The following is a 25,803-nucleotide window of genomic DNA, read 5'->3' as shown; positions in this document are numbered from 1 at the left end:
GTCCCAAGCTACTCTGGGCCTCTTCTTAGGCCTCCTGCTTCCTGCTCAATACTCAGCAGGCTGGCCCGGAGGGACTCACCATAGGCCCCCAGCTCAGAGGGCATCTCTGGGGGAGGTGGATGGCCAGGTGTTCTGGTGTCTCCAGCAGCAGGAGTCAGGTGGGCTGAGGCCAGAGGTTTCTGGGCATGAAGCTCCACGGGAATGGGGTCTGGGGAGGGCAGAGAATCCAGATGGCAGCATTTAGTGCTTTCTTTTAAGCAGAGCCCTGACTACCCACCAGTCTTCCCATTCACCTAAGGCACAGGGAACTAGTTAGCTCCAGACTTTTTTTCCCCTCTTTAATTCCCACCTACTCCACGTCTACCCCTGACCTATGGATGTTGCCGTTTCCCCCTAAGAACTGGATCTCTAAAGGTGGGGCATCTCCTCCCACACACTCACGGCGTGCACCCGGGGCCTGGTGCATCCAGGGTAGGGTCTGTGGCTCCACCTGGGGCGCAAACCCAGGACCTTCTACTTGTAAAGCAGACTTGCTAACCGCTACACTATGGAGCCTGCCGCTCTAGATTCTTTCTGATGAAGTTGTGCTGAACTCCCTACCCTGGATGACAGTCTGCTTAAAGAGCTCATCTCGAAGGTGGGGCAGAAAACAGTCAATGCGCTCCCAGGTGATCTCCCAGAGGGCTGAGGGGCTGCCTCCTCGGGCATCTGCACTGTGGAAAATCTCTGCTGTGTCCATCACCAGGAGCATGTTCTTCAGAGACTCTGGGATGGCCTCTGACTGCAGGTGGAAGCGGGACCATGAGAACAGGAAAAAGGGTACAGAAGAACATGGTAAGGAGGACGTAGACATCAAAGGGAAACAGTAAGTCTTCTCAGCAGGTGGGAGGGGAAGTAGGCAGCAGGAGTCGGGCTGAGGTAGAACATACCAGTAAGTCACTGGAGCCTGCGTGCATGTACTTGTCCATGAAATCCAGGATGGTCAGCCAGAGGGCCGCAAAGGTAGAGAGCGACAGCAGTGGAGACAGATGCTGCAGAAAGACCTATGGCCCACCAGAACCTTTCAGTCAAGGGTAGGGTAGGTGCCTTCTATCCCTCTCCAAAGCTAGGAGGCAAGCCTGCCCTATCTTGCATGAGAATCTTGGATCAGATTCCTCTGAATTCCAGAATCCTCCCAGGTCCTTAATTCCCACTGAGACTCTATAGTTGGGGTTCCTGAGCACTTGCATCTCTAGGTCATATCGGAATCCTTGGCTTCTCTTCTAGGGAAGAGGCATGAGTGGGAAAATGGGTGGGTGGAGGGTGGTGAGCAGTACCTTAGAGAGCAGTGTGGAAGCCCTCATCCGGGTCTCTTCCATCCCGCCCACATCTGCAGGGCTGATATTCTCCAAGAGCTTGGTCAGTAGAGGAAACAGCACCTGGTGGGTAAAGAGCCAACATCTCCCTAGAAGGGGCAGTTGGCAGCCTTGCCCCAAGGAAGGCAGGGGCTGGGAGGATGGGTACAGAGCAGAAGGGAAGGTATAATGCAAGCCAAGGATTGACATTAGGGGCTCTTCAAGCTGCCTGGCTGTCCTTGTCTTAAGGATTTGAACTTTACCTTAAGACGAGAGGGAAGTCCTACCTTATTAAAACAGGACTCCCATTCCAGGGCATCTAGCTTTTGCAGATCATGTACCAGTAGTGCTCTCTGCAGATAGGTCAGTGCCTGCATCCGCACCTGGCGCCGGGCGTCACAGCACAGGCAGGCAATGCCTGAGAGCGAGAACAGGCTCAGGACCCTTCAGGCATCCTGATCCTGGTACTTCCCGAGTTCCAGCTCCACCTCTGCCCCTGCCCTGCCTGCTCCCAGGAGCTTTACCCTGCAGTAAAGGGCACCAGCAGTGGGCCCAGAGGGTGCGTGAATCCGCTTCGATCTTCCGGCCACCTGTCTCCAAGTGGCGCTGCTCCTCCGCCCATGAGCTGTAGATAGAGGCTGCCCGCGTGTGCAGGGTGTGCATCAGGTCTAGCAACTGGGGTCACAGGAGGGGCAGGACATGGGTGGGATTAGGTCTGATGAACCCTCCATCCTGCACTGTCCCTGACTGAGTCCTCAAGGGAACCCAAGTACCTATCCCCCATGCTCCATCCCTCTCACCACTCCTTCCTTGATTTCATGAGCTAGTTGCCCAGTTTGGTCAGTGTTGCCCAAAACTAGGTATAACTCCTAGTAGAGGAGACTTGAGGAGGAGTATGGAATAGGTATTTAATAATTCTGAATCACATAATGAGAAAGATACTTTTCAATTCTCTTTTATACCTAATAGATAAAAAAAAACTCATCATGTTAATCTCATTATAAAAAGAGAGAGCATGCCTCAGGCTCAGAGGCTTTGATGGGCAATAGTGTCTAGCCAGATGTAGTAATTTGTGTTTTCATCATTTTTCTAAGGTAGTCTACTTAAGGCAATTCATTCTCCATTTATTTAGTGATATACAGTCTGCTCATAAACTAAACTTTCTATGCCTTGAATAGATGCAAAATAACTCTGGAAGGATAGACAAGAAATTGGTGGCAGTGGATGCCTCTGGTGAGGGGAACTTAATGACTAGGGATAGGAATGGAATGGGCCTACTTTTATCTGTTTACCCTTTTGTACCTATTGAATTTCGTACCATGTGCATAATTACGTATTTAAAAAATAGACCTTAATTTAAAAATTGAACAAACAAAGACTTATAGGTGGTCTTGGACAGGGAAACATTGTGGAGGTGGCTGAGGGCCTTTCCTATCAGCCCTGGCTGTCCCTGGCCCCGCCCAGGCTCCCAATGTAAGGTGCAGGGAGAGGAGAGGAAGTAGAGGGTGCCATACTTACGTCCTGACTGACCTGTAAAGACACCGTATGGTAGCTGGCAGGCACGCCTTCATCCTCATCGTCATCACTATGTCCACCCCGAGTGGCATGTTGGCTGGAAGTTCGAGGCCGCCGAAGCATTGAGCCCTCCTTGGATTTCTTCTTAAAGCGGTTCCCTTTACTGTCATATTTGTGACTCTTACCACGTTTCTCCTGGGACTTCCACCCTGAGCAGAGCCAGATTCAGGTCATATTTCCACATCCAAAGGCACAGATACCCTTGCCTCCCTCTCCCTTGTATATTCACATGGCTACTCCCCCATTGCCCCCTCATCAGGTGACCTACCGCCATTAAGACTGGCCTCCACAAAGATGCGGAGAGTCTTGACGCAGAGCTCAAAGTTGTCAGGTGTGATGTGGGCAGCATCACGCACGATGAAAGACAGCGATTCCACACACTTAAGCAGGGATTTAGTGTCATGCGGTCCGAGGTCCACCCCCACTGTTAGGCTGTACTGATTGACCAGAGGTGAAGGGCCTGGCCGGATGGGCCCAGACCCTGGCTTGGAGTTATCGATGTCATCCTTCCCCACCTGTAAAGTACACAGAAGCACTGGGAACCCAGGCTTGACCGGGATCTTCCCCTAGATGTCCTCTCAAGAGAACGAGGAATCTTTCCCATAGGCCAAGGAGGGAAGACTCACCCACTGCCCATATGCTCACTCACCACTAACCAACCGCTGTTGACCACATCAGCATCTGTGGCTGATCGGTGGATCTTGCCAGGCCTGCCGTGGTCAGTGTAAACCTCTGAATCGGAAGTGTACCCTCGGTCCAGGCTCACGTCATTTTGATGGTAGGATGGGAGTTCACTGTCTGACTGGGCCCCTGAGCCAGCAGGAATAAAGGCAGAGTCAAGGTGAGGATGGGGACATTGGGTAGAGGGATAATTTCAGCTCTCAGAAGGAAGGTGCAGAAGCCTGGCCTCTCTTTTTTCTTAGTCTAGCTTAGTTTCAGCCTTGCCACCAGAGGGCTGAAGAACAGTCTGGATAGCTTCTCTCTTGACTAAATAGGGAAGCAGGTTAATTTGGGCTCCTGACGGCATCTAGTAGCAGCTGTCACAGAAGGAAGGTGGCAGTGAGGACACAGTTTCTGAGAAAAAAGTCCTCAGGACAGTAGTACTCCTGGCTTCGTAGCCTTCTCCGCCTACTTGCCTTCATGCTGCTTAACCTGCGGATGTGCTAGAGAGAGGCCAGTGGGCACAGGAAGCTCTGGAAGCAGATGGCAGAAGCCACGGGTAATTAATTTGATGAACGCAATAACCTGTTTTGTTTTCCTGTCTTAACCCCTGGGGTCATAACTTCTCTTTGGGAAGGGGCTTACCAGCATCAGGTGCATCGGCCCTGGCTGTGGCCTGGAGGGCAGCTGGAGGCTTCACACCTGAGCCAATGCACTCCAGCAGTGTGAAGAGGGTGGCCCAGTCATCACTGGAGTGGATGTTGGCTGCGTTGGTCTTAAGGAGTTCATGGAGTCCAAAGGCTACCTGGTGACTGACTCGGGACAGCACGCTGGGCTTCATTAGCAGCAAAATGCGAAGGGAGAGCAGTACCTGGGGTGGGGGTGAGGAGTGGTAAGTGGCACACAACTTCTTGGCTGGTCTCCTTTCCCACCAGTCTCCTTAGGCCAGTGAGGACAGTTTAGCTAGGACCAAACTTAGGGTACAGCTGCTGGTCTTTTCTTTAATTCAGTGTTGTTGTTTTTTTTTAATTAAACATCTTCTTAGATAATTATAGATTCATATGTAATTATAGTAACAAAACGAGGCCCTAATACACTTTGCCCAGTTTACTTCAATGGTAACATTATGCAAAATTATAGTATAGTATCATAACCAGGACACTGACATTGGTACACTCCACTGATCTTATTCGGATTTCCTCAGTTTTACTTCTACTCACGTGTGTATGAAGTTCTACACAGTTTAATCACCTGTGTGGGTTTGTAGTCACCACTAGTCAAGACACTAAATGGTTCCAATACTATAGGATCCCTCACATTGCCCTTTTATAACCACACCTGCCTCTTTCCTGGACCCGTCCCTAACCCCGGGAATCTGTCTACAATTTCTCAAACCATGTCATTTCAAAAATTTATATAAATGAAATTATGTAGTATATAACCTTTTAAGGATTAGCATTTTTCATATACCATAATTCCTTGGAGATTCATCCAAGTTGTATGCAGCAATAGTTTGTTGCTTTTAACTGCTAAATAGTATTCCATGGTACGTATGTACCACAGTTTAACACAGTTTAACTATTCACCTCTTGAAAATCATCTGAGCCAATTTCAGTTTTTGGCTATTACAAATAAAGCATCTATTTAAACATTCATCTATAGTTTATAAGAGTAGGCTTCCATTTCCTGGGGTAAATGCCCAAGAGTGCAATTGCTGGATTTTGTGGTAACTGCATGTTTAGTTTTATAACAAACTGCTAATAGGGGAGCATTTTACATTCCCACCAGCAATGTATGAGTGACCCACATCCTTGCCAGCATTTGGTATTTTTATTTTAGCCATTTTGATAGGTGTGTAATATCTCATTGCAGCTTTAATGTGCATTTCCCTGCTGGTTAATGATGTTGAACATCATTTAATGTTTTCACATGCTTATATCTTCTTCAGTGAAATGTCTGTTCATATCTTTTGTCCATTTTCTAATTAGGTTGTTTTGCTGTTGAGTTTTGAGTTTTTATATTTTAGACACTAGTCTTTTTTCAAATGTGTGATTTGCAAACATATGCTCCTTGTCTTTTATCCTTTTCAGATGGGCTATGATAAAGTAGAATTTTTAAATATTGGTGAAGTCTAATTCATCATTTTTCCTTTTATGGACTGTTCTTTGATGTAAAGTCTAAGAACTCTTTGCCTAGCTCCTGAAGATATACACAAATGTTTCTGCCTAAAAGTTTTATAGTTCTATATTTTACATTTAAATCTATGATCCATTTGGAGTTAATTTTTGTATAAGGTATGAAGATTTGGTTAGAGTTCGTTTTTCCCAACTATGAATTTCAATTGCTTCAGCGATTAAAATGGCTATCCTTCCCTCATTGAATTATTTTTATACCTTTGTCAAAAAATTAGTAGAGCATCTTTGTGTGGGTCTATTTCTGGTTCTCTCTTCTGTTCCACTGATCTATGTGTCTATCCTTCCAGCAATACCACACAGTCTTATTACTATAGCTATACAGTAAGCCTTAATACATTTTCTTTCTTCTCGAGATGTCTGGCTATTCTAGGGCTTGTGCTTTTCCATTTAAATTTTAGAATAAGCTTATCTATGTCTATAAAAAACCCTGTTGGAATTTTCATTGGAGTTGCATTAAATTTTTAGATCAATTTGGGGAGAATCGACATTTTTATTACGTTGAGTCTTCTAATCCATGTACATGGTATGCCTCTTCACTTATTTAGGTCTTCTTTGATTTCTTTCATTAGCATTTTGTAATTTTAAGCATACAGATCCTATACATGTTTTATTAGGTGTACATCTAAGTATTTCAGGGTTTTTTTTTTTGAGCACTTGTATATCGTATTGTGTTTTTGGGTTTACTTTCCACACATTGTCGGTATATAGAAATGTGATTTTTGTGTGTTGATTTTATATCTTGGAATCTTGCTGAACTCACTTATTAGTTCTATGCTGTCTGTCTTTTACAGTTGGACCAAGAGATCACAGGAGGGTCCTAAGCATGAAAGGAACCAGGTATAGAGCTGGAACTACCACAAAGCAGCAGCCATCCAGCCCCAGAGAGCAGATTTATAGGAGCCTGCAGAGGTGCTGAGTACCAGCTTCACACTTGAGACCATTCTAGACTCAATGCCACCTGTTAGATTCCCCTAGCTCTGTGGCTGGTTAGTGGGTTCATACTATGGGGCACTAAATGTACTCTGTCTCAGGTCATATCCACAACTGATACTGTGACTTTAGTTCTTTGCATACTTTCCTGCCCTCCCAGGTACACTCTGTTTACCTGGCCACTGATCTCTTCTCTCCGGAGTAGCCGAATGGCCAAGCGCAGCAGCCCCACCACCGCCCGATCCACAAGGAAGCAGAAATCCTGTGCCTGGACACACAGGTGATAGAGATGGTCTCGAACAGTCTGCCACACGCAGCCCACACGGTCCCTGAGGAACAAAAACGATGAGGATAGTTTCAGCTAGAGAGGCCACTGGGCAATAAGCCTCCCTTTTTGATTCAGGCCAAGCCTTTCAGGGCTCATTAATATTATACCCTAAGCAGACAGGTATAACAAACAAGCTTCTCCTCCATTGTTTACAGCTTCATGTGCTTCTTGCCTCTAAAGCAGGGGTCCCCAACCCCTGGGCCGTGGAACCAGGCTGCATAGCAGGAGGTGAGTGGCGGGCCAGTGAGTGAAGTTTCATCTGTATTTGCAGCCGCTCCCCAGCACTAGCATCACCTCCTCAGCTCCATCTCAGATTAGCAGGCATTAGATTTTCATAGGAACACCAGTCCTCCTGGTGCCAAAAAGGTTGGGGACTGCTGCTCTAGAGCCTATTCAGCAAGATGGTTCCAGGCTTCCGTCCCAGTGGCACAAACCCAGTTTGAGGGCTGCTAAAGATTGCCTTCTACCTGTTCTCCAGCACAATCCTCAGCAGCATCTCTAGGCAGAAAGCAGCATCCTCCTCATCATATGTCTCTTCATCTGGCGTCACTGAGACCAAAGACTAGAAGAGAACAACGGCTAGAAAGTAGGCAGCCATTGGCCCTGCCCTGACAGAAACTGAGGCAAACACCACTGTCCCCATCTTCCCTTCCAGACCTAGCCAACCCTTCCATTTCTTTCTCTTCATTCTGTACCTTCATGAGCTCTTGCAGGGACTCCAGCTGGAGGAACTTGCTTTCTGTTATCATCTTTTCTGGGTCACATTGCTGGAGAGGGCACAAGAGAAAGGGAAGGGGCCAATGATAAAGGTTGGAGGGAAGAGAATTTTCCCCAAGAGCCAGGGAGAGAGTGCAGGAGTCACTTCTGTTCATAAGCCCTTGGGGATTCGATTCTTCCGTTGACAGTAGGGAGGGGTCCAGACATGTTCACCAGGGGTAGGCAGGCAGTTACCTTGATACAGTCCAAGGCCACTCTCTTAGCCTCCTGGTTCTCAGTGGATGGGCCCCTCACACTAGACTGCTCAGTACCACTTAGTGTCAGCCAGCTCACAAAGCTCAGCACTGTCGACTCTCCTCTGCAGGAAGGGTACGAGGCCTGGTGAGCTCCAGAGTTCTGACCCTCTCTCCCCAAGGCCTCAGCCTCTGATCTGCTCTCACCGATTTGATGGTGTCTCCTCCCGCTGTAGAGAGATCTTGCCATTGGGATCCACAAAATCTTCTACCTGAAAAAGCATGTCAAGAATATTTTCCACATCCCTTTGCATTTCCTCCTCCCTCATGCAAACTTCTCTGGCTTTCTTCTTATAGCTCTCTGACCTACACTACTGACTGGGCTCCCTCCAGATATTGACTGGCAATGGCTTCTACCAGTCTTCCTTGACAACCATCCCACTAATCAAGATCTGTGGTCTGGTAAGATCTGAGGTGTTACTGGTAAGCTTTAGCAGGCATCAGGCCCAGAGCTAGTCTCAACCAGTTCTATAGATTGACAGCACATAATCTTGGAGCTCTTGCCTTGTTATTGTCTATTAGTCTCCTACCAAGAATTACCTCCACCATAGCCTTGGGCAGCAGTTGGGCTCGGAAGAGCTGCAGCATGGCTTCCATAATATTCTTCCAGCCTTCTCGCAGGATGTCGCCATGACGATGGGCCAGATGAAATACTGTTTTGGCTGCAATGTGGGCTTTAGGGTTACTTCCAAACACGCTAGGCAGGTTCTCAATAGGCTGGAAAAGATGATGAGTAGAAGCTTAGAGGGTAGGGAGTGTCTGAAAAAAAGAATCTCATAGGTCTCAATCTACAGTTCCCTAAGGGTCTTTCTGCTGGCTCTGTCTGCTTCAATCCTTCATAACACTGTGGGAAGGGCTAACCTGGATAAGGCCTTCCCCAGTATGGCATCTCTTCTCCTGTCTTCATTACATGAGGTGAAGTTATTCTCATCCTAGGGTGTGCATGTACCTCTACTGTAGTCAAGGGAGAGGGGGTTGTGAGGAAATATGCTGTGAGAAACCAGCTCTGAAGAGTAATCCATGGCTAAAAGAGAGGTTCTTCTTTGGAACTCCAGGTACATAATTCCTGCCCCTGCTTACCTCACTGCTGAGAGCTGTGAATTTGCACAGAGAAATGATGAGATTGTCAAACACATCGCTGAGGCCATAGTGGGCGGAGATCATGGCACACTTCCTGTAACATCACACCCATCCCAGAAAAAAAAAGTCACTGGAAGGCTGGGCAGTCCTTCCAAGTCCCTGAGGAGGCTTGCTTGGGATTCTTCCCCAATCAGTCCCAGGAAGAAACCTTTTACTGTTAAGTCTGTTTAAGACTGAGCTTTTCCAAGCTTCAGCCTCCCTTCAAAAACTCAGGAAGAACCCACTCTTAAAGAAAATAAGAATAGGAATCAGAGTGGTATCGAGGCAACCATGTTAGCTCAGAAGTGGGAAGAGGTCAATACCAAGGCCAAAGCTGAGCTACCTGAAGCCTGAGATGGCTTTCTGGATGATTGTCTCCTCAAGGCTTTTGTCAAAGACATAAGAGAGAGCAGCAATAGTGGGGCCCCAGGTCATGGTGAAGAGATCAAGATCGTAGCTGCCAGCAGGCACATGCAGGAATATGCCCTCTGGGGTAGCACCTCGATGAAGCAGCACATTCCACACATAATTCTCCCGAACTAAGCCTGTCTGCTCCTCAGGCATCACAATTTCCTCATTCCTGCAGGAAGTAAGGGAAGGAGTGGGTGCACTGCTGTGAACCTGACTGCTCCCAAACTAGGAAAAGGGGCTTTGCCTTGGTACACTCCATCAATGAGAGGTCATCAAAACTGCAATTCAGTTGTCTACTGCCCACCCACCAGGGAGAAAGAAAAGAAACATCCCATAATTCCCCATAATCTCAAGGACCTGCTTCTAAGTGAGGCCTTTAGTTCTGTAGTAAGATGTTACATTCCTTCTGGGTATGAAAGAATGAACAATTCTCTCTCTACCTGTTCTGATTTGCGGTAAAGAAATAAGTATCCCACCTCTGATCCAGGACTCATCCTCTATTGCCCCCGTCTTGGGTTCTCTACCATCCCAGAACACATATTGGGAGCTAGACTAGAAAACCCAGTCATGCTGGGTTTGGGAAATGGGGCCATGACACTCCACTTAGCAGAGACAGTTTGGATCCTGGCTTAAGAGTACTAGAGTCCCAATATTGTCCAGGCTTCTTTAAGGAAGAAAGAGTTAAGAGAGAGGGGGCCGCCCAGCTCAGTACCAAGGCTAAATCTAGGACATATGAGTCATTGTAGTCTGATGTGACTCTAAAATCTGGAAAAAGGAGCGGCGTGCTTCTCCTTACCAGAGATGCTACACCATTCTCCATACACACTCACTTGATGGCATGGTACATATCCTCCAGGATGTCTTGTTCAAAGTCTTTGCCTCCATTCACACCTTTTAGATTTTTGCGAAACTCCTAGAGACAGACCAATAAGCTTTTCCTCCCACCATGTGCCAGTGCTGAATCCCCATCCAAGGAATTCCTGAGTCTGTGGTAAATAGGACTTAGGAAACAGTAAGTGAAGGAACCCACCTATCCACCCCACTTCCTCTTCTGGATTGGCCAGTTCTCCATGATTCCCTTGGAAAGAACCCTGTCAACTGTGATCACTGAAAATCCCATGTCATTTCTGCTATCTCCAAAGCTTGCTGGATCTTCTCTTGCCTTGGCTGGAACCCAAGCTTACCTCCAGGGTCATGGGTGCATTCTGCTTGCGAACGTTGTGGTTGTGCTGGTCGGTATTAAGCATGATGACAGCATAGGCCAGAGCAAAGCAGGCATCGCTATTGGCAAATGGGGAGCCATTACAATTCTGAAAAAGCAAAGACCCCACCTGCGTCAATGCCCTTCTCCAGCCAATTAAATCCTCACCTCCAACCCACTGGTCAATGTTGGTACAGTGGGGAGATTCCACCCAGAAAGCAGTCAACCCCTTCCCCCTCTACAGAAAGCTCACTGATGACACTCTCAGCCTTCTTAGGAGATAGCAGCTGGGTCCTTCTGCTGGAGCCAGGCAAATTAACTTGGGAGGCTGGACTCAGCCACTGTCACTCAAACTCACCCTCCAATGCTCCGTGAATGCCTCCAACAACCTCTGGATGACTGGTGCTTCCCCAGGCAAGCGGAAGGCTTCCAGGTAGAGGCGAAGAGCTTCGTCCAGCCGCAGACCCTGAAAGCTGAAAGTGCTACAGGAAAAGGAAGAAGCCGATGATATGTAAGCTGCAAATGTTGGGCTCTCTATTAGCCACAGTCTCTTTAACCTTCTCCTACTGTAACTGAGAAGGATGAGGGCTCTGGCAAAGGGCAGGTATCTCCTGGCCATTTCCAACACAGACCAGAATTTGACAACTCTTGACCTTAATACTTTTCACATCAGCACACTCTTGCCTAGAAACCTCATCCCCGGAACCCAGAACCTACCCTGTGCTCAGGATATGTTTCTGCACTACCCTTTTGCAAGGCCCTCTATGCAGAATGGAGTGGCTCCCAAAGCTGTCTTGCTGGAGACTCTTTCAGGTCCAACAGATAAAAGTGATAGAAAGAGGAAAAGTGTGTGACCTGAGTCACCAGCAGGAACTGACTGAGACTGTTTTGAGGGAGTGAGGCTTTGTCTTCCCAGCTGGTCACCAATTATGTCTCACATTTCTTACAGCTTCCTCACCTTACGAAGCTCTCCAACAGGTCAATGTTTTTGCGGTCACTCACAAACTCTCCAATCATTTTCTTATCTAACCGAGGGTTCTCTCGGAGCCATTGGGCTACCTCTGTGTTGTCCATTGGGATAGTGAGGAGGCCCTTCTCCTGCAGAAACTGGATCCCCTTCTTTGGTTTCTGGTTGAACTGTTCTGTGCCAGTGATGAGAAGCTGGAGGAGAAATACTATATGTTAGAAGCTGTTCTGCCCCTAAATCAGACAAGGGCAGGCTGGACTTTATCATGGTCCATAGCTTGGACCTAACAGCCTCCTAGGGTGGTTCTAGGAGGCTCCAGGACTATGGCTGGATCATACTGGCCCTAGCTTTCCTCAATCTTCATGTCTCATTAGCATTGGCCGAGGAGCTCGTTTTCACTCCTTTTCTGAGTGCTAAGGATGCATAGGAGAGTCCCCTTTCCTCCAAATGTAGGATCAGGAAAAAGGTAGAAAAAGAGACTAGCGAAGGTGTTCTTTTTCTCTACAGTTTTACAGCATCTGTTTAGAACCAGCATCTTATTTATAGCCTAGCTTGGTTTCCCTGTATTTTTTTTTTCGAGTTTCCTAGCTGAGACTCTGAGGTTTGAAGGGTAGGTGAACTGTGATAACTTTGTTTGTCCAGCCATATCCCTGAAACCAAAGGCACACATACAGCAGTTATTTAGGCTAGTAATAATAAGAAGAAAGGGTTAAAGAGAGGTTTTCTTTGTGTTAAGAAAACCAAAAACATAGTTATTTGAACTTAAAATACCAGAAAAAAATGTCAGTTCCCCTTTATTGCCAATCGTCACCCCACAGCTTGAGATGACCAATCACCTTCAGTGATCCTCATGATACCAGTTTGCAGGGCTCTTGTGAGCCTCAGTAAAACTTAGCTCTCAGCTAGAACAGCATTTTCCCAGGGGAATACAATAGGGTATGACTAACTACATGGCTTTGGAGTAAGGGAAGGTCTTCGAAGGAAACTGGGGGGTTGTGGAAGTCCCAACAAGCCCAAAGGCTAGCCTTAGGAAGCTGTACAGTGAGCCGCTAGACTCACCCTCATCCTCTAGGAAAGAAACACTGCAAAGAACACCCAGACAGAGTAGGGCAGAGTCTGGACTCTGGGAATATCTGTATGTACCTTCTTTTTATTTTTAATTTCAATTAGTTCTCGTGGATCTGGCAGGAGACAGGAAAATCGAGGTGGCTTCCGGGTAAACTTTTTGTCAGCTAGGAATGGGAAGAAGAGAGGAAAAAACACGTAAGACCTCTTTTACCAGGATAATGACTTTTGGAAGATTGCTGATATACTCTTCAGTGAAAAAGAAGGATTCCTCAGAAATTTTCTTGTCCTTATCAGTCTCCTACTTCCCTAGAGGTCCTATCTTCTAGGTCTCCAAATGTCTTCTCTGGGTTTGAAGGCAAGGTGAGCATAATGGTTCACTCAGGTATTGCACTAGGCTGTCTCTGCTCCCCCACTTCTGCTCTCCACACAGCCCTCCAGTTGAGGGAGCTTAGGATTAGTACGCACCCACAGAGTCACCAGTTTCCTCTAGGTCACTGCATCCGGGCTTCCCATGTTCTGCTGGCAGCCGTCCTCCACCTGGCAGATGCAGGCCTGGGATGTCTGGGGCCATGCCTATAGCTTTTCCATCGCTGGCTGTTTTCTCAGCTGGTAATAGAGAAGATGATAAGTGAAGACTTTTGGGGTATGAAACCAAGCAGAGCTGCAGAAGTTGAATCTCTGACCAAAGAGACCTACATGTTCCCACATAGGTTGCCAGCCCCGAATAGGACAAACCCAAGCCCAAACAAGCAATCACTGTCCCCGTCAGCCAAGCAGTAGATTCTATAATTTAATAAGGCGATTACTCAGTCACTTTCCTTGCTCTCACGCAACCTCAATCTCAAAAGGAAGTTAGAGAAGGTTAATTAGAGAGGAGGTAGGGTCTGGAGCTTTTAGGTACAGAAGTCTTTTACCCTTTAATCGATGTTTTCTTTTCTCCCCATGAAGAAATAATAATTCTGTAAAAAATCCAAAGCATTCAGGGGAAAAAGGGAAAAGTCTATAATCCTGCTAACCTGCCTGCTTGGCCATTGATTCAAATCACCAAACCTCAAAAACACAGAATTTGCAACTACCCCCAGAGGAAGTGATAAGAAAGCAAGAGAAAGGATTCAGAGTAGAGAAAGGATAAGCAAAGAACCCTGGGATCCTCAAAGAAATGCCTCTTACTATTGCTGGCTTCTCGGGTGCCATCTACTGCCTCACAGTTGGGTTTCCCTGCCTCTTTCTTCTCTTGCTGGGTAAGGTTGTTGAGGACTTTAGCCTGGCAGTGGGCCTCAGTGCTGTCAATCACTGTCAGTAGGGCATCAAGAGATAGTAGGTGTGTTGTATAGAGCTGACCAGACACAGGGAAGGCATTCTGAAAAGTAAATAGATCCAGTAGATTTGAGATTAGAATACTTTACACTTAACTGTTCCTTTTCCAAAAATGCCCACATTTCCTATATCTTCTACATTGTCCTGAAATATGCCTTTCTTCTTCTGGTTCCCCAACTCTCGATTGTTTCCATCCCTGTTTCCTCACTACCACCAGAGAGATTTCCTTAATAGAGACTAATTTCTAGAAGCCTTTAATAAAGCTCAGCACCTTGGACAGCAGCTTGGTGAGGTCTTCAAAGAGATTGGAACAGTAGTAGTCACAATCATAGTTGATATAGAGCTCCGTGACAAAGCTGGGGATATGCCAGAGCTGCACGATGGCTTCTAGTGCCATCTCCTTCATCTCGTAAGGCATCTTGGCATTCTCCACAGTGATGATCTCCATGAGCTTTTTGATGTACATCTAGATATACATTGCCATTTGGTACAGAAGGCATTTAAAATAGGAAGAGACAAAAATGGACAGAAAAAACATTAAACAGGAAGCAGAAGCCCTGCCAGGATGGCATACCTTCAGAGACATTTAAAGGTATTCCATCCCCTAAATATATCCCATTTGGCCTCCATGATGGGGGATAAGACCTGGCTCTCTACCTCATGCCAAAATAAGTTGCCTGTTGCCCTTCTTGTGCTATGATGAGCCTGACCTGGTCTTATTCATAGTTCCTTTTTGCAATTTAATGGCAACGCCATTAAAATGTGACTTGCCTATGCTGCAGAGGAACTGCTAGGCAGAAAAGCTGTACTAACCCATGGTGAGGTTACCTGCCAGTGCTCACATTTTATAACCAGCCAGTTTTCTCTAGGCTCCTTTTAACTTCTCCACTAAAGAGGCCAGCCAATGAACCAAACTATGGAGTCTGGAAGCACTCTACTACAGAAGCCCTAAATCCCACCCCTGCAGCATTACAGAGCTGGCCCACTCAAGATGCCATACATCTTCTTATTTTTTTTCTTCTTCCAAGGTTGAGAAACTCACCTCCAGTTGGAACTTGAGATGCTCCCTCATGCTCTCAAACAGTAGGAAGCACACCCGCAGGGAAGCAGCATAAAGGTTCAGTCGCTCTACACTGAGTAGCTGGGAGATCAGAGTAGGATAGGCCATTAGGTTTCTGAACCTGACTATGGTTCAAATAAGGGACAAGCAGGAGAGAAAACTTTATGAAGTTTCCACCAAGGTCTTGTGCTCTGAGGAGACTATATCTAGCCATTTCTATATGTCCCTTTGGCTGCCAGAGTCCCTGGGAACTAATGGAGTCCTCTTGACTATGACTACTGGCCAACTGGGGAAGAAGTTCTTTCCTGGGTCCTATACTCTTCTCATGAATCGGTCAAACTCCTCTGTGCTTCCCTGGCTCTTGAAAGACGCTGAAAAACGGCCAAGGGCTCAGAGCCCCTCTAGAAATCCAGTCTTACCTGGAATAAGTGGCGACACATCTCATCCTTGATGAGGCCCAAGAGAGATTGGCACTGGGCTATGGGGGCTGACTCAAGAGCCACTGTCAGCAAATGTAGTCCCATGTGGATCATAACCTCTGAGTTGTGGCGATCATGTGGATTGGTGAGGGAGATGAGGAAGCGGAAGAGCTCGCGGATGCAGGGAAGACCATAGGGGACCAAAGCTGTACCTGGGGAAGGCCACGAGGGAAGTGGGACTGCTAAGACACTGGCTTGATAGCCTAGCCTAGCTTGCCCTGCATTTTTACAAGGCAATTTCAGATAAGTGATTCTCTTCAAGAAAAAAAAAAATGTTTTCTTCTGGGATGGTAAGGAGACTAGTCTCATTCATTTAAGGGAATGAGAATTGATGATCCTACCTTTCTGCTAAAAGTCCCAAGCATCCTATTCTTCCCTCTTACTTCCTATTGTCTACCAAACTCCCTCTCTGTATAAGTTAGAGAAGGGCTCCATCCATGCCAATAGCCCTCTGGCTTGATTCCATATCCTGACTAGAAAATCACCTAGAACTTGGACCAGCAGATACCATGGGTCCAAGACAGTCTAGGCTCAGGCAGCTTAGTGGGTAGGATAGTGAGGCGAAGAGGCAGAACCTGCACATGAGTACATACCTTCTTTCTGGGAGGACTGTGTAAAGCGCACACCCCGGGGATTGACGTAATCCATGTCATGGACAGAAGCAGAGTCGGAGTGGTCAGCAGGGGATGTGCATTCCTCTAACACTTCAGGGATAGATTCCACGGATGCTGACTGGACCTTTTCCACATGGGCCCCTTCCTGCTATGACCAGTAGCAGGGGGATATAGGATAGGGATGAGGCAAGAGCAACTGGAACTTAACTCCCCTGAAATATCTGTCCTCCAAATGTCTCTAATGAACTGCAGGTATAGGGCCAGCTCAGTGGGCTATGAATTAATGCAAGATGGCTCAGGGCAGGAGTATGATGAAGGACTCAAAAAACATCTCTTGATGCATCACTGACCTATAGTAATTAGAATCATAGAAGCCACAGAAGCTCTCAAAGACTTGAGACTTAGATTATTACCTTCCAGAAAAAGCCACGGCCAGCTCCCTCATTTTTGCCAAGTACTACCTATATACATAACTAGATAAATTCCAGGACTACCTCTCACAGTGAGTTATGGTGTGGGTTTTTAGGCAGCACAGCTAATTCTAGAAAATGGGGAAGAACTTCCACACCCCCAACCTTCTTTAAAGCCAAGGCTTAAATATAGAATCCAAAGGATCAAGTCAATTTCCACAGTTTAAGACTGGAGAGGGGTCTTTAGAAATCAAAGCCATACCTGTGGCTCAGGCTGCTCAGGAACCCCTAGCTCACTGCTGCCAGGCTCTGCAGCTATGCTGCACCCTGGAGAGCCAGGTTGCTCCAGGTCCGTGAGGTCCTCCTTGGAAGTGGTCTGGGAGGAGAACTCCAGGCCACTGTCTGTAGAAGGGCTGACCACTGCTGAGGCAGCTTCTGAACTTGCAGAGGAAATGGGTGTGGGCACATCAATAAAAGGCATGCCACCTGCCAAGCAAAGTAAGTGAGGCTTGAAGAAGAGAGACTATGGGAAGCACATACCCTCCATAGTACTAGGCAGGAGCTCTGTTTTCCAGACTGCATACCAACATCTGTAAATGCTAGTCTCTAAAGTAGTCAGAGTTCCTCTGGAAGGAAAGCAACCTTAAGTCACTGCAGAATTGCTACGTGGTCACCATCGGATCTGACTGGAGTTTTTCCTTTTTACTCTCAGCAGAAAGAAACCAAATGTCAAAATCCCCGAGAGGGGAAGGATTTTTTATTTCTGCGGAAGTAATCACAGGAAGTAACCCAGAGCACTCACCAGTTAGGTTAGAGGATAAGGTGGTTCCATTAGAGGCAGGCAGCTCTGAACCTGGTGTACCTCTAGTCATATGGCGTGGGGGCCGGGGGGATCTCTTCTGTTTCTTCCACTTGGATGAGTCACTCATGCCTCCTGCTCTCATTTTCAGCTGGAAATATCATACCTCATTAGCATTGGTATTTAAACTAAAACTATCCCTAGAAATCTCCCTTCTCTTAGTTCTATTGGTCCCTAAAAAAAACAACCTATACCCCATATTGGTGCCAGAGGAAGAATCTAGACCATTAGAGCCCATTCCGACTCCTCTAACCTGGCTTCTACATTGGCCACTTTATAGGTCAGGTCAGCCTCACAGCCTCCATGAGGAAAGTGACAGCCTGCTTTTAGGCTGGTCATTGACAGGGCCAGCCCTTGCACATTATCATTCTGCTACCTGAGTTTCAGTACCAATCCTGAGTCCTGTAGATGGTGCCTGACCCACCTGTAGAAAGGGTCAGGGCAGGGATTCCCGTGCCTGGAGTGTCAGATCTACAGACTCTGGTCTCCTGGGCTTTCCTCCTCAACTAGGAGCACAGAAGGCTCCTACTCCTGGTTCTTATCCAACTGTGAGAGCCTACGCCCTCCCAGCCAGACTCTTAACTTTCCTGTTGATTCATAAACTGGGCCTAGATCTTAAAACATACCCTTTACTCTCTGGAATTTCTGCATCAAATTGGTCAAAGGCTCATTCCTTGGAGTTAAGGAAGGAGTGGCATCTTAGCCGGTTTGTGGAATTAAGGATGGACGGTTATGTCGTGCTGTTGCTCTGCTCTATGCTGCTTCCAATTTCTATATGTCAGTGGGACTCCTGTCCTTCTCACTGTGGGGTCTTTCTAGATGCTATTTTATGTTTTAGATGGTGAGGCTATTGATTTCTTAGACCCTTGCTCCATTCCACATCCCTCTCTCTTGCTGTATCTCTAGTCTTTCTATAGCTTCCTTTTAGTCACAAAGGAAAACCGTTATCATCTGTTGATGACTCTAAGATGTAAATAAGTTTTTATGCATTTTCTCCACCCTAAGTTTACAGCTACTTTGTTAGGGCTCATTTTGTTTTCCTAGTCCTGATGCCTTCTCAGTTAGGGTTTGAACCCTGTCCCTCTCCAGTTATACCAAACTATTCCTAGACTAATGGATTGGGCACCAGCAATTCTCTTTCAGAAACCATTAGAAAAACTCTCAAGAAAGTAGAAGCACTTTTTCTCCCTGCCCCTTTCTTAAGGCCATGTTATCCTTGGCCTGTTCAATTCCTTCTGACATTTGGGGTATAGGACCCCCTTCCTCAACCTCCCCCAAGTCCTCCATAACTTGAATAGCCTTTATCTCTTGCTTAGAAACTACGTTATTCTTCCCTACCCATAGCTTCATATATAAAGGAGAGGCCCAGGAGCTGAGCTCCACCCCTAGCTTTTAGTTAACATAGCAACAGCCTTATATGGGATTTAGACCTCAAGTCTGTACATCTCCAAAATGCCTGCAGTCATCTGCTTAGAATGGAGCTTCAAGTAGTCTGAACACTGGGACTAAGCAAGAAACAGGATACTCGCTCCAGGAACCTCGCTCCAGGAACCACTGAAACTCATCTGGGTCAAGTTCATGGTAAAAAAAAAAATGTTCTGGGGGTAACAGTCAGCCAAACATGCAGAGAGGCAAGAAGCCCAAGAGATAAGGGAAAACAAGAACCTTCTTGCTTTATTGGCAATTGTTGCTGAGCTCCAAAAAGTACTAACATCTGGATCCACTTTTGTGAGATATCTTTTCTCCCTGGGCAGGCTCTTCCCACCATTTCAAGTACTCTAGGCAGTCCTACTTCCACTGAGAAGCCAATCACACATTGAGATTCCTTCCCATACTAGGGTCACTCTTTCCTGTTTCCTTCTCTATACTCAGCAAGGCTGGCTCTAACCTGGTCATTTTAATGAGTGTTCTCTGCCTCCTGGCTGAGTAGAGGCCAAGAGGATGCCAGTCCTCACAAATTTCTCAGCCTTTAAAAAGTTCAGCTGTTCCCTGTCCTAAGGTGGAGGGTAGGCAGTAGGTGTTCATGGAACGCTCACCATCACATCCATATAACTTTAAATTTCCAAAGAACAGCATAAACTTTACAAAGAAAGGGCAGGCCTTAGGTTAATAATCATTGCAAAATGCTAGGAAGTCAACGAAGGGAGCTCCAACTTAGGCAAGCACACAAATGGAACTTGAGGCAATGCATGCAAAGAGAACACAGGCCCATGGATTATCCAGCTAGGTGTGTATACACACACACACGCAATTCTTTTTATCGTCAATGACCTAGATGTCCAAAACTGTACCTCTAGCATGCTCACTCTTGTGATAGATAGCCTAGAGAGCCTATACCTTCTTCTCTCCCTCTTTCCCCTAAGACAGGAATATGGGGATTAGGGTAATCTTTAGCTTGAACCCCTCCCCTAAGCTCCTCTACACCTTCACTTTTAAAGGACAGAGGGCATCTCTGCAGATCCCAAAGTATTTCCAATGTCCTGGACTCTCCTGACACCTGGCTCTTTTCCATTTACCCAGAATCTTAAACATTGAAATGACCCCTTTAATGATAACCAAGAAAAAAAAAAGGCCCCAACTAGATGGACTATCTTTTCCCTCCAAACCCAGTTTAAGTATCTCAATAGAGTTGAGGACTGCTTAAACTCTCTATGCCAGCTGTGAGACAGGGAAAGGGTAAAAGAGAGAAGGGTCTTGCTTGGAGGTCCCTCCTAGTTCCCTTGGAAAAGGTAGACATTAAGCTTCCTCAAAATATGTCTCTATCTAGGCTCATTACATGTTACATCATCAGTTCAAAGATTCCTTCTACCCCAGGAAAATTCCCCACACTGCATAACTACAAATACATGCAACTCTTTCTAAAGCCATGCTGTGTTACTAGGGAGGAGTAACTTGTGCTTTACACAATGGAAATGGGACCCAGATGTTACATGTAAAAAAATTAACATTTAAATAAATAAAAAGAGGGAAAGGAGAGGGAGAGGGAGAGAGACCTTGAGGTTCTTAAAGAGTAGTACCCTCTCTAACTGGTTCAGGGCTTTGGTCTGCTCCCCACTACTTAGCTCCAGTTTGTTGAGGAGACATGGAGAAATCTGTGAAAGACAGGCAAATGAACGATTTAAACAGAGTGAAATAAACTCAGACACACAGAGCAGGAATGGGGATGGATGGCAGGGGAGAGGGGCAGGTCAGGTGCATGCACCAAACAGCCAAGGGTCATATCCATGGGCAGAACCTCTTAGGGCTACAAGCAGAGGTCTGTGAGGTGCATGGCTTCCATTCAAGGAAGAAAGAGGCCATTCTTCTGACCACCATTCTTCTTATCATCTGGAGTCATGGTTGATCTGGCCAATCGACAGAGACTAGCCCAAGCATGAGCCCAGTCTAATCCAGTATGGAAGGTGGAATTTGGGACATAGCCTCTCTAGGCCTCCTACCTGCTGATGAGGCTAGGCCCTGAGGGGATGGCAGGTCCTTCACCTTTATTAACAAACATTTTTAGCTCAAAACAATAAGCCTCACTTGGCTCACCAGTTTATGTGGTGGGTCAACGAGAGGCTGAAAAGGAAAGGTTGAGGAAAGAGAGGTATCTGGGAAAGAATAAATTTCTCACTAAAGTTGTGATAGCTATTTCTAGATTCCAAGCAGACCGGTCTAGGCAAAAGCATGTTTTTGCTAAGCAAGGATATTCAGGAAAATCCCCATTGCACTGATATTGGGATATCAAGGTTTGAAGGAGGGATAGCTGGTAATACCTTTTTCATGTTGGTCCCCATATAGTTCTTGGGTTCTTCTTTAAACTGAGGTAACCTATAAGATAGAGAATCCCATGAACTGTCATTAGGGAAAATAACAAATCTCCCCCTCCATGTCTACCGCGGCCCAAAGATGTTATTCCTGTCTCTCAGGAATAGCTAGGAAGAGAAACAGGCTAACTTCTCTTTTTTCAGAGCTTCATCAAAGAGCCACAGGAATTGGAGAATGTATGACATAGACACTTTCTCAAAAAGAAGGTAGTCATCAGGGCAAGGTGACTGAGTGCCCTTGGAGTGTGGAGGCTCTTTTCATCCTTAAACTGACTCTTCCTGCTTCCCTTGGCAAGCGCTGTAGAATGCCACGAGATGGGGAGAGGGCAGTCTATCAAAACCCCAGGAGACTGGGCACAGGGTGAGAAGTGAAAGGCAGGTTGAAGTTTTGAAGCCAGGAATCTGAGCCAGAGGAATAAGAAACTCTTTAGAGCAGAGTCCAGGGGCAGATCTAGTCTATAGATAATAAAGATTATTTATAGATCTGAGAGCAAAAGGAAATCCCAGAGGGAGGTTTTTTTTATAGACTATTTTTTAGAGCAATTTTAGATTCACGGCAAAATTGAGTGGAAGTTACATTAATTTCTCATGTAACCCCTGCCCCCACACATGCATAACCTCCCCCTGGTGGAGGACTTTAAAGCTCCTGCCTCAGCTCTTCTCAAAGTTAGTCTATTGAAAAGAGGTATAGAAAAGAAGAAGTTAGGCTTAGTATGAAAAGGCCTCCTAGGTGCTAAGTAGAGGGCCTTGACTAGGGTAACCAACAGTCTTAGTTTGCCCAAGACTGAGGGTTTGCAGGCACATGGGACTTTCAGTGCTAAAATCAGACAATCTGGGCAAACCAATCATTGGTCACCCTCTCCTTCCCAACAGAAATCAAGCTGAGCTCTGGGAGCTCGGCAACCTGTTCCAGGCTCCCTTGAGTATGGCATCCTCTCTGGGTTCCCCTTCCCAGCTGCTACCTGTACAGAAACAGACACAAGTTTGGAAAGCAGAACGAGGTCTGTCAGCCTAGATCAAATAACCCTCTACCTCCTCCTGAGGCCAAGCCGGCTCCCTCCTCCTTCTCCCTTGATCAGTAACCCTGGGCCCAGAGAACTACCCCCATCCTAAATCCCATTGGCCTCTGATGTGGCTGTGGGGTTGGCCAGGTCCCTGAAGCGGCTGTATGGAAGCAGGCAGGCTCAAGAGGCCTGGGCAGCAGGGCTGAAGCAAACAGCAGCAGGTTTACCTTGTGAAGAGCAGCTGCACCATGTCTACGAGAGTGTGCTCTGCGGATTTTCTCAATAACTCTGCACAGGCAAAAACAAATAACACAGGTGTCATTACTTGCCGTGCTATTATCAGGAGGCTTCTCAGAGCAGACTCCCCTCCAAACCTTGTTTACCAAGGATTATGTTGAACTTATTAAAACCAGCTCTAGCTCAGCCTGGCAACCATAACTTTACTGGCCCACTAGGTGGCACTACTGAGTCAGAAAAAAAAAGGTTGCACAATGTGTTCTTAGGGGTTGCAGACTGGTGTCGAATTCCAAAAACGCCAAGGGAGAGGGATTTAGTGCCTGGGCCGAGTCAGTCAGGGATCTATCCTAATTCCTGCCCTGGCACAATGGACTAAGTTCTCTATTCTAGCTGCATAACAGTCAAGTATAGAGACTTCTAGACTGCTATAGCTCCATAAGGTAGACGATGGAGAAATCCTTAGCTTTCCATTTCTCTGGGTTCAGAGACAGCATCACATAGTCATAGTCACAATGGCTCCAGGAATGGTGAAGGGGCCAATATTCAAGTACCTACCACTGAGCCTCATTTCAAAGCAGATCCGAAAGCAAGACTGCATAATCTCACACACAGATTCATTGGTTAGGTGGGCACCCACTGGGGTCAGCAAGAGAGTCCGCAGCACCTACCAGGAAGAGAGAGAAGATACTGTGATAAACAAGTCAGGCTGGGTGAAAAGATGTGTACCTGAGGAGAGAGAAGCTATCTCTTGTTACTCTAGTCTCCTATGGAAGCACTTGGAGTAAAAAAGAAAGGTTAGCAAAAACGCTAACCTCACTTCAATTTGGCAGAGGGGTCTCCCAGGAACTTGTCTTGGGAACTATGTCTTTACTCTGCATGACCCGACATAGTTCAGCACTCATTCCAGCCATAGCCCACAAGCCCAACAGATGGATAGCACAGATCAGTCTGCCAGAGGTACAAATGTATTAAGGGCTTCCGGTATTTGATATCGATTCATTTAAAGCTTTTAATTATTTTCTTTAGAAAAAGCTTTTACTTTGGGTACCCGAGAGGCCTGTTTGGAAACGAAGTAGCTTGCTAAGCCCCAGTGGAGTCAAAAACAAAGTTTGACGCTGCCGGAAGACTTGACAGACTTGGGTAAGTAGAGCTGGTGGCACCAGCTCCTGGCCATAGCATAACTGCCCTTCCCCACCATGTACCTGAAGGATTTTCATCAGGACAACCTCATCGCTGGCAGGATCCGTGCCCACAAAACGGGCGTGGGTAACAGCATCTGCCATGTTCTCCATGCCCTCTGCTGTGCCCTCATGAGTGGGATCTGCTCCAGCAAAAAAGGAAAGACTAAATGATGTGAAGAGGAGAGTGAAAAGGCAAGATAGCCTATCTAGGGACTGCTTTGAGAGACTTTGATTTTCTCTTCTCCAATTCCCTAACCCATGGCTCCTTGGGCTACCTGAGAATTTTTGCCTATAAATGGCTATAACAAGCTCCTCAGCACCAATTCCACTTTAAAAATATGTGGTTCTCAAACTTAAGAATCAAAATCACTTGGAGGACTTATTAAAAACACAAATTGTTGGGCCCAGTCTCAGAATTTCTGATTTAGCAGTCTGGAGTGGGGCCTGAGAATCTGCATTAGAAACGAGACCCCAGGTGATGTTAACACTACTGGTCAGGGGACCACATTTGGGGAATCACTGGTGTAAAGCTATTTATTTCACAGAGAAAGTAAATGAGTTTTGGGCCCAGACCTTTGAATGCCAAGGTTATAGCTTTTCTCTTTCACGTGTTGCCCCTCAACACATCCTTCTCTGGTTGCTTTTGGAGTTTTGTGTTCAGGTGCAATGAGGTAGGGGAGTAGGGGAAGAAACGGACATATGCTGCCAACTCATATGGGTGCCACATTACAGGAAATCAAAGACCACTTCCTGCTTCAGTTTTATTCTTATTTAAAACAGTATGACATGGAGCAAGAATCTAGTTATCAGCTTAAATAGTTATTAGGAGAAAAAAGGGACAAATTAAAAGTACTGGGAGCTGGTTACTTGGGGAGGAAGGGAGGAAGGGAGAGAGAGTATCAACTGTGAATAAGAAAAGATAAGAGAAGCCAGAGGTCAGACAACCTTTACCATGCTGAAAGCTAACACAAATGCTGCCAAGGGGGAAACTCTGCTCCACGCATATGTTAAATATCCACAAGGAGTAGCCAAAGAAGTGGCCTCCATCAAGGCCTACAAGGATCCTGCAGAAGTATCTGGATTGTCCTTGAAAGGGGAGCATAAGTAGGAAAAAAGGGGGCAAGGACATGAAAAAATTTTGCAACCAACAGAAATTTGTCCTAGAAGTAGCATGGTGTAATGCAGGAGCACCTCCTAGTCTTAAGGTTGAAATGATAAGAAATTGTCGCAGTTTTCTCTCTCCTGGTACTTGAAATTAAGAGTTCCTGAGCCTAAAGTTCAGGAATGGCTGAGAAACCGGAACATTTCTCTTGCAACAATGAGCCAGAAGACTCATTAATTTTGAGTGATTTCCATTTGTTCTTTCTTTTCTATCCTGGTTAGTCTCTGACACCTGGTCAAAAACTCTTTCTGTCCTACTTACAGCATACCTTTACTCAGCTTCAGGAGTGGCTGCTTTAGAGGTGATGCAGAAGGAAGCCAATTTCATGATGACTTATAGTATAAAGGGTGAACTGGCTCCTTCTATCACCACAACTCTCCTTGTTTCTCCCACTCAGCAGAGAAAATCCTATACAGGCATACCTCGCCTTACTGCATTTTACTTTATTGTGCTTCACAGATGTTGTGTTTTGAGGAAATTAAAGGCAAGACCTTCCACCAGCAATAAGATTACGACTTGCTTTACTGCAGTGGTCTGAAACCAAACCTGTAATATCTGAGGTATGCCTGTACTCTCAAGACCCTTGCCTGCATCCTCTCAGCCTTGTCCTTTTTCAGGCCTCCATGGCCCACAGAACGACCTTTCCTTGCACAGGAAATCCAGGTTCTTTTTAGTGTTGTGTAGTATTTCAGAGCTCATGAATGGCAGCCTTGCTCCCACCCCACAAGGCTCCTGGAGGTAATCTCCCTTATTAAAATAGTTTAAGCTTTACCAATTTTATCCTCTAAATGAGGATAAAATTGAATAAAGTAGCAAAGTTAATTTTCTAAAAAGGCAAATAAGAGTGATAGCTCTTTAGACACATGCATGGCCTGC

The 25,803-nt window shown here is 46.2% G+C and overlaps 1 protein-coding gene across 9 annotated transcripts in view; it reads right to left on the bottom strand.

Moving 5' to 3' along the window:
• The window catches only part of GBF1 (golgi brefeldin A resistant guanine nucleotide exchange factor 1), a 99,016-nt gene that overhangs the window by 1,229 nt on the left and 71,984 nt on the right, over positions 1-25,803 (bottom strand). For 2 of the 9 annotated variants that reach the window (XM_016154532.2, XM_016154539.2), the window contains 36 exons: positions 23,787-23,905; positions 23,140-23,248; positions 22,575-22,635; positions 21,293-21,347; positions 20,531-20,629; positions 17,481-17,628; positions 16,941-17,164; positions 16,248-16,416; positions 15,595-15,806; positions 15,158-15,256; positions 14,387-14,581; positions 13,969-14,158; positions 13,264-13,404; positions 12,874-12,962; positions 11,722-11,924; positions 11,122-11,245; positions 10,747-10,872; positions 10,393-10,475; positions 9,495-9,731; positions 9,113-9,206; positions 8,573-8,749; positions 8,180-8,244; positions 7,974-8,097; positions 7,718-7,789; positions 7,490-7,584; positions 6,870-7,023; positions 4,215-4,440; positions 3,559-3,719; positions 3,178-3,424; positions 2,853-3,058; positions 1,859-2,009; positions 1,622-1,752; positions 1,317-1,418; positions 930-1,043; positions 601-781; positions 80-208 (listed from right to left, as the gene is read on the bottom strand). In XM_016154532.2, coding sequence (XP_016010018.2) covers positions 80-208; positions 601-781; positions 930-1,043; positions 1,317-1,418; positions 1,622-1,752; positions 1,859-2,009; positions 2,853-3,058; positions 3,178-3,424; positions 3,559-3,719; positions 4,215-4,440; positions 6,870-7,023; positions 7,490-7,584; positions 7,718-7,789; positions 7,974-8,097; positions 8,180-8,244; positions 8,573-8,749; positions 9,113-9,206; positions 9,495-9,731; positions 10,393-10,475; positions 10,747-10,872; positions 11,122-11,245; positions 11,722-11,924; positions 12,874-12,962; positions 13,264-13,404; positions 13,969-14,158; positions 14,387-14,581; positions 15,158-15,256; positions 15,595-15,806; positions 16,248-16,416; positions 16,941-17,164; positions 17,481-17,628; positions 20,531-20,629; positions 21,293-21,347; positions 22,575-22,635; positions 23,140-23,248; positions 23,787-23,905 — 5,112 coding nt within the window. The remainder of the gene's footprint in view (positions 1-79; positions 209-600; positions 782-929; positions 1,044-1,316; positions 1,419-1,621; positions 1,753-1,858; positions 2,010-2,852; positions 3,059-3,177; positions 3,425-3,558; positions 3,720-4,214; positions 4,441-6,869; positions 7,024-7,489; positions 7,585-7,717; positions 7,790-7,973; positions 8,098-8,179; positions 8,245-8,572; positions 8,750-9,112; positions 9,207-9,494; positions 9,732-10,392; positions 10,476-10,746; positions 10,873-11,121; positions 11,246-11,721; positions 11,925-12,873; positions 12,963-13,263; positions 13,405-13,968; positions 14,159-14,386; positions 14,582-15,157; positions 15,257-15,594; positions 15,807-16,247; positions 16,417-16,940; positions 17,165-17,480; positions 17,629-20,530; positions 20,630-21,292; positions 21,348-22,574; positions 22,636-23,139; positions 23,249-23,786; positions 23,906-25,803) is intronic. The other 7 variants (XM_016154534.2, XM_016154533.2, XM_036223682.1 and 4 more) reach the window with 7 other exon arrangements.

The sequence above is a fragment of the Rousettus aegyptiacus genome, unplaced genomic scaffold, assembly GCF_014176215.1.
Source record: "Rousettus aegyptiacus isolate mRouAeg1 unplaced genomic scaffold, mRouAeg1.p scaffold_m13_p_6, whole genome shotgun sequence".
Taxonomy (NCBI): domain Eukaryota; kingdom Metazoa; phylum Chordata; class Mammalia; order Chiroptera; family Pteropodidae; genus Rousettus; species Rousettus aegyptiacus.
The sequence above is the reverse complement of the archived record's forward strand: the minus strand, read 5'-3'. Positions and strand labels throughout refer to the sequence as shown.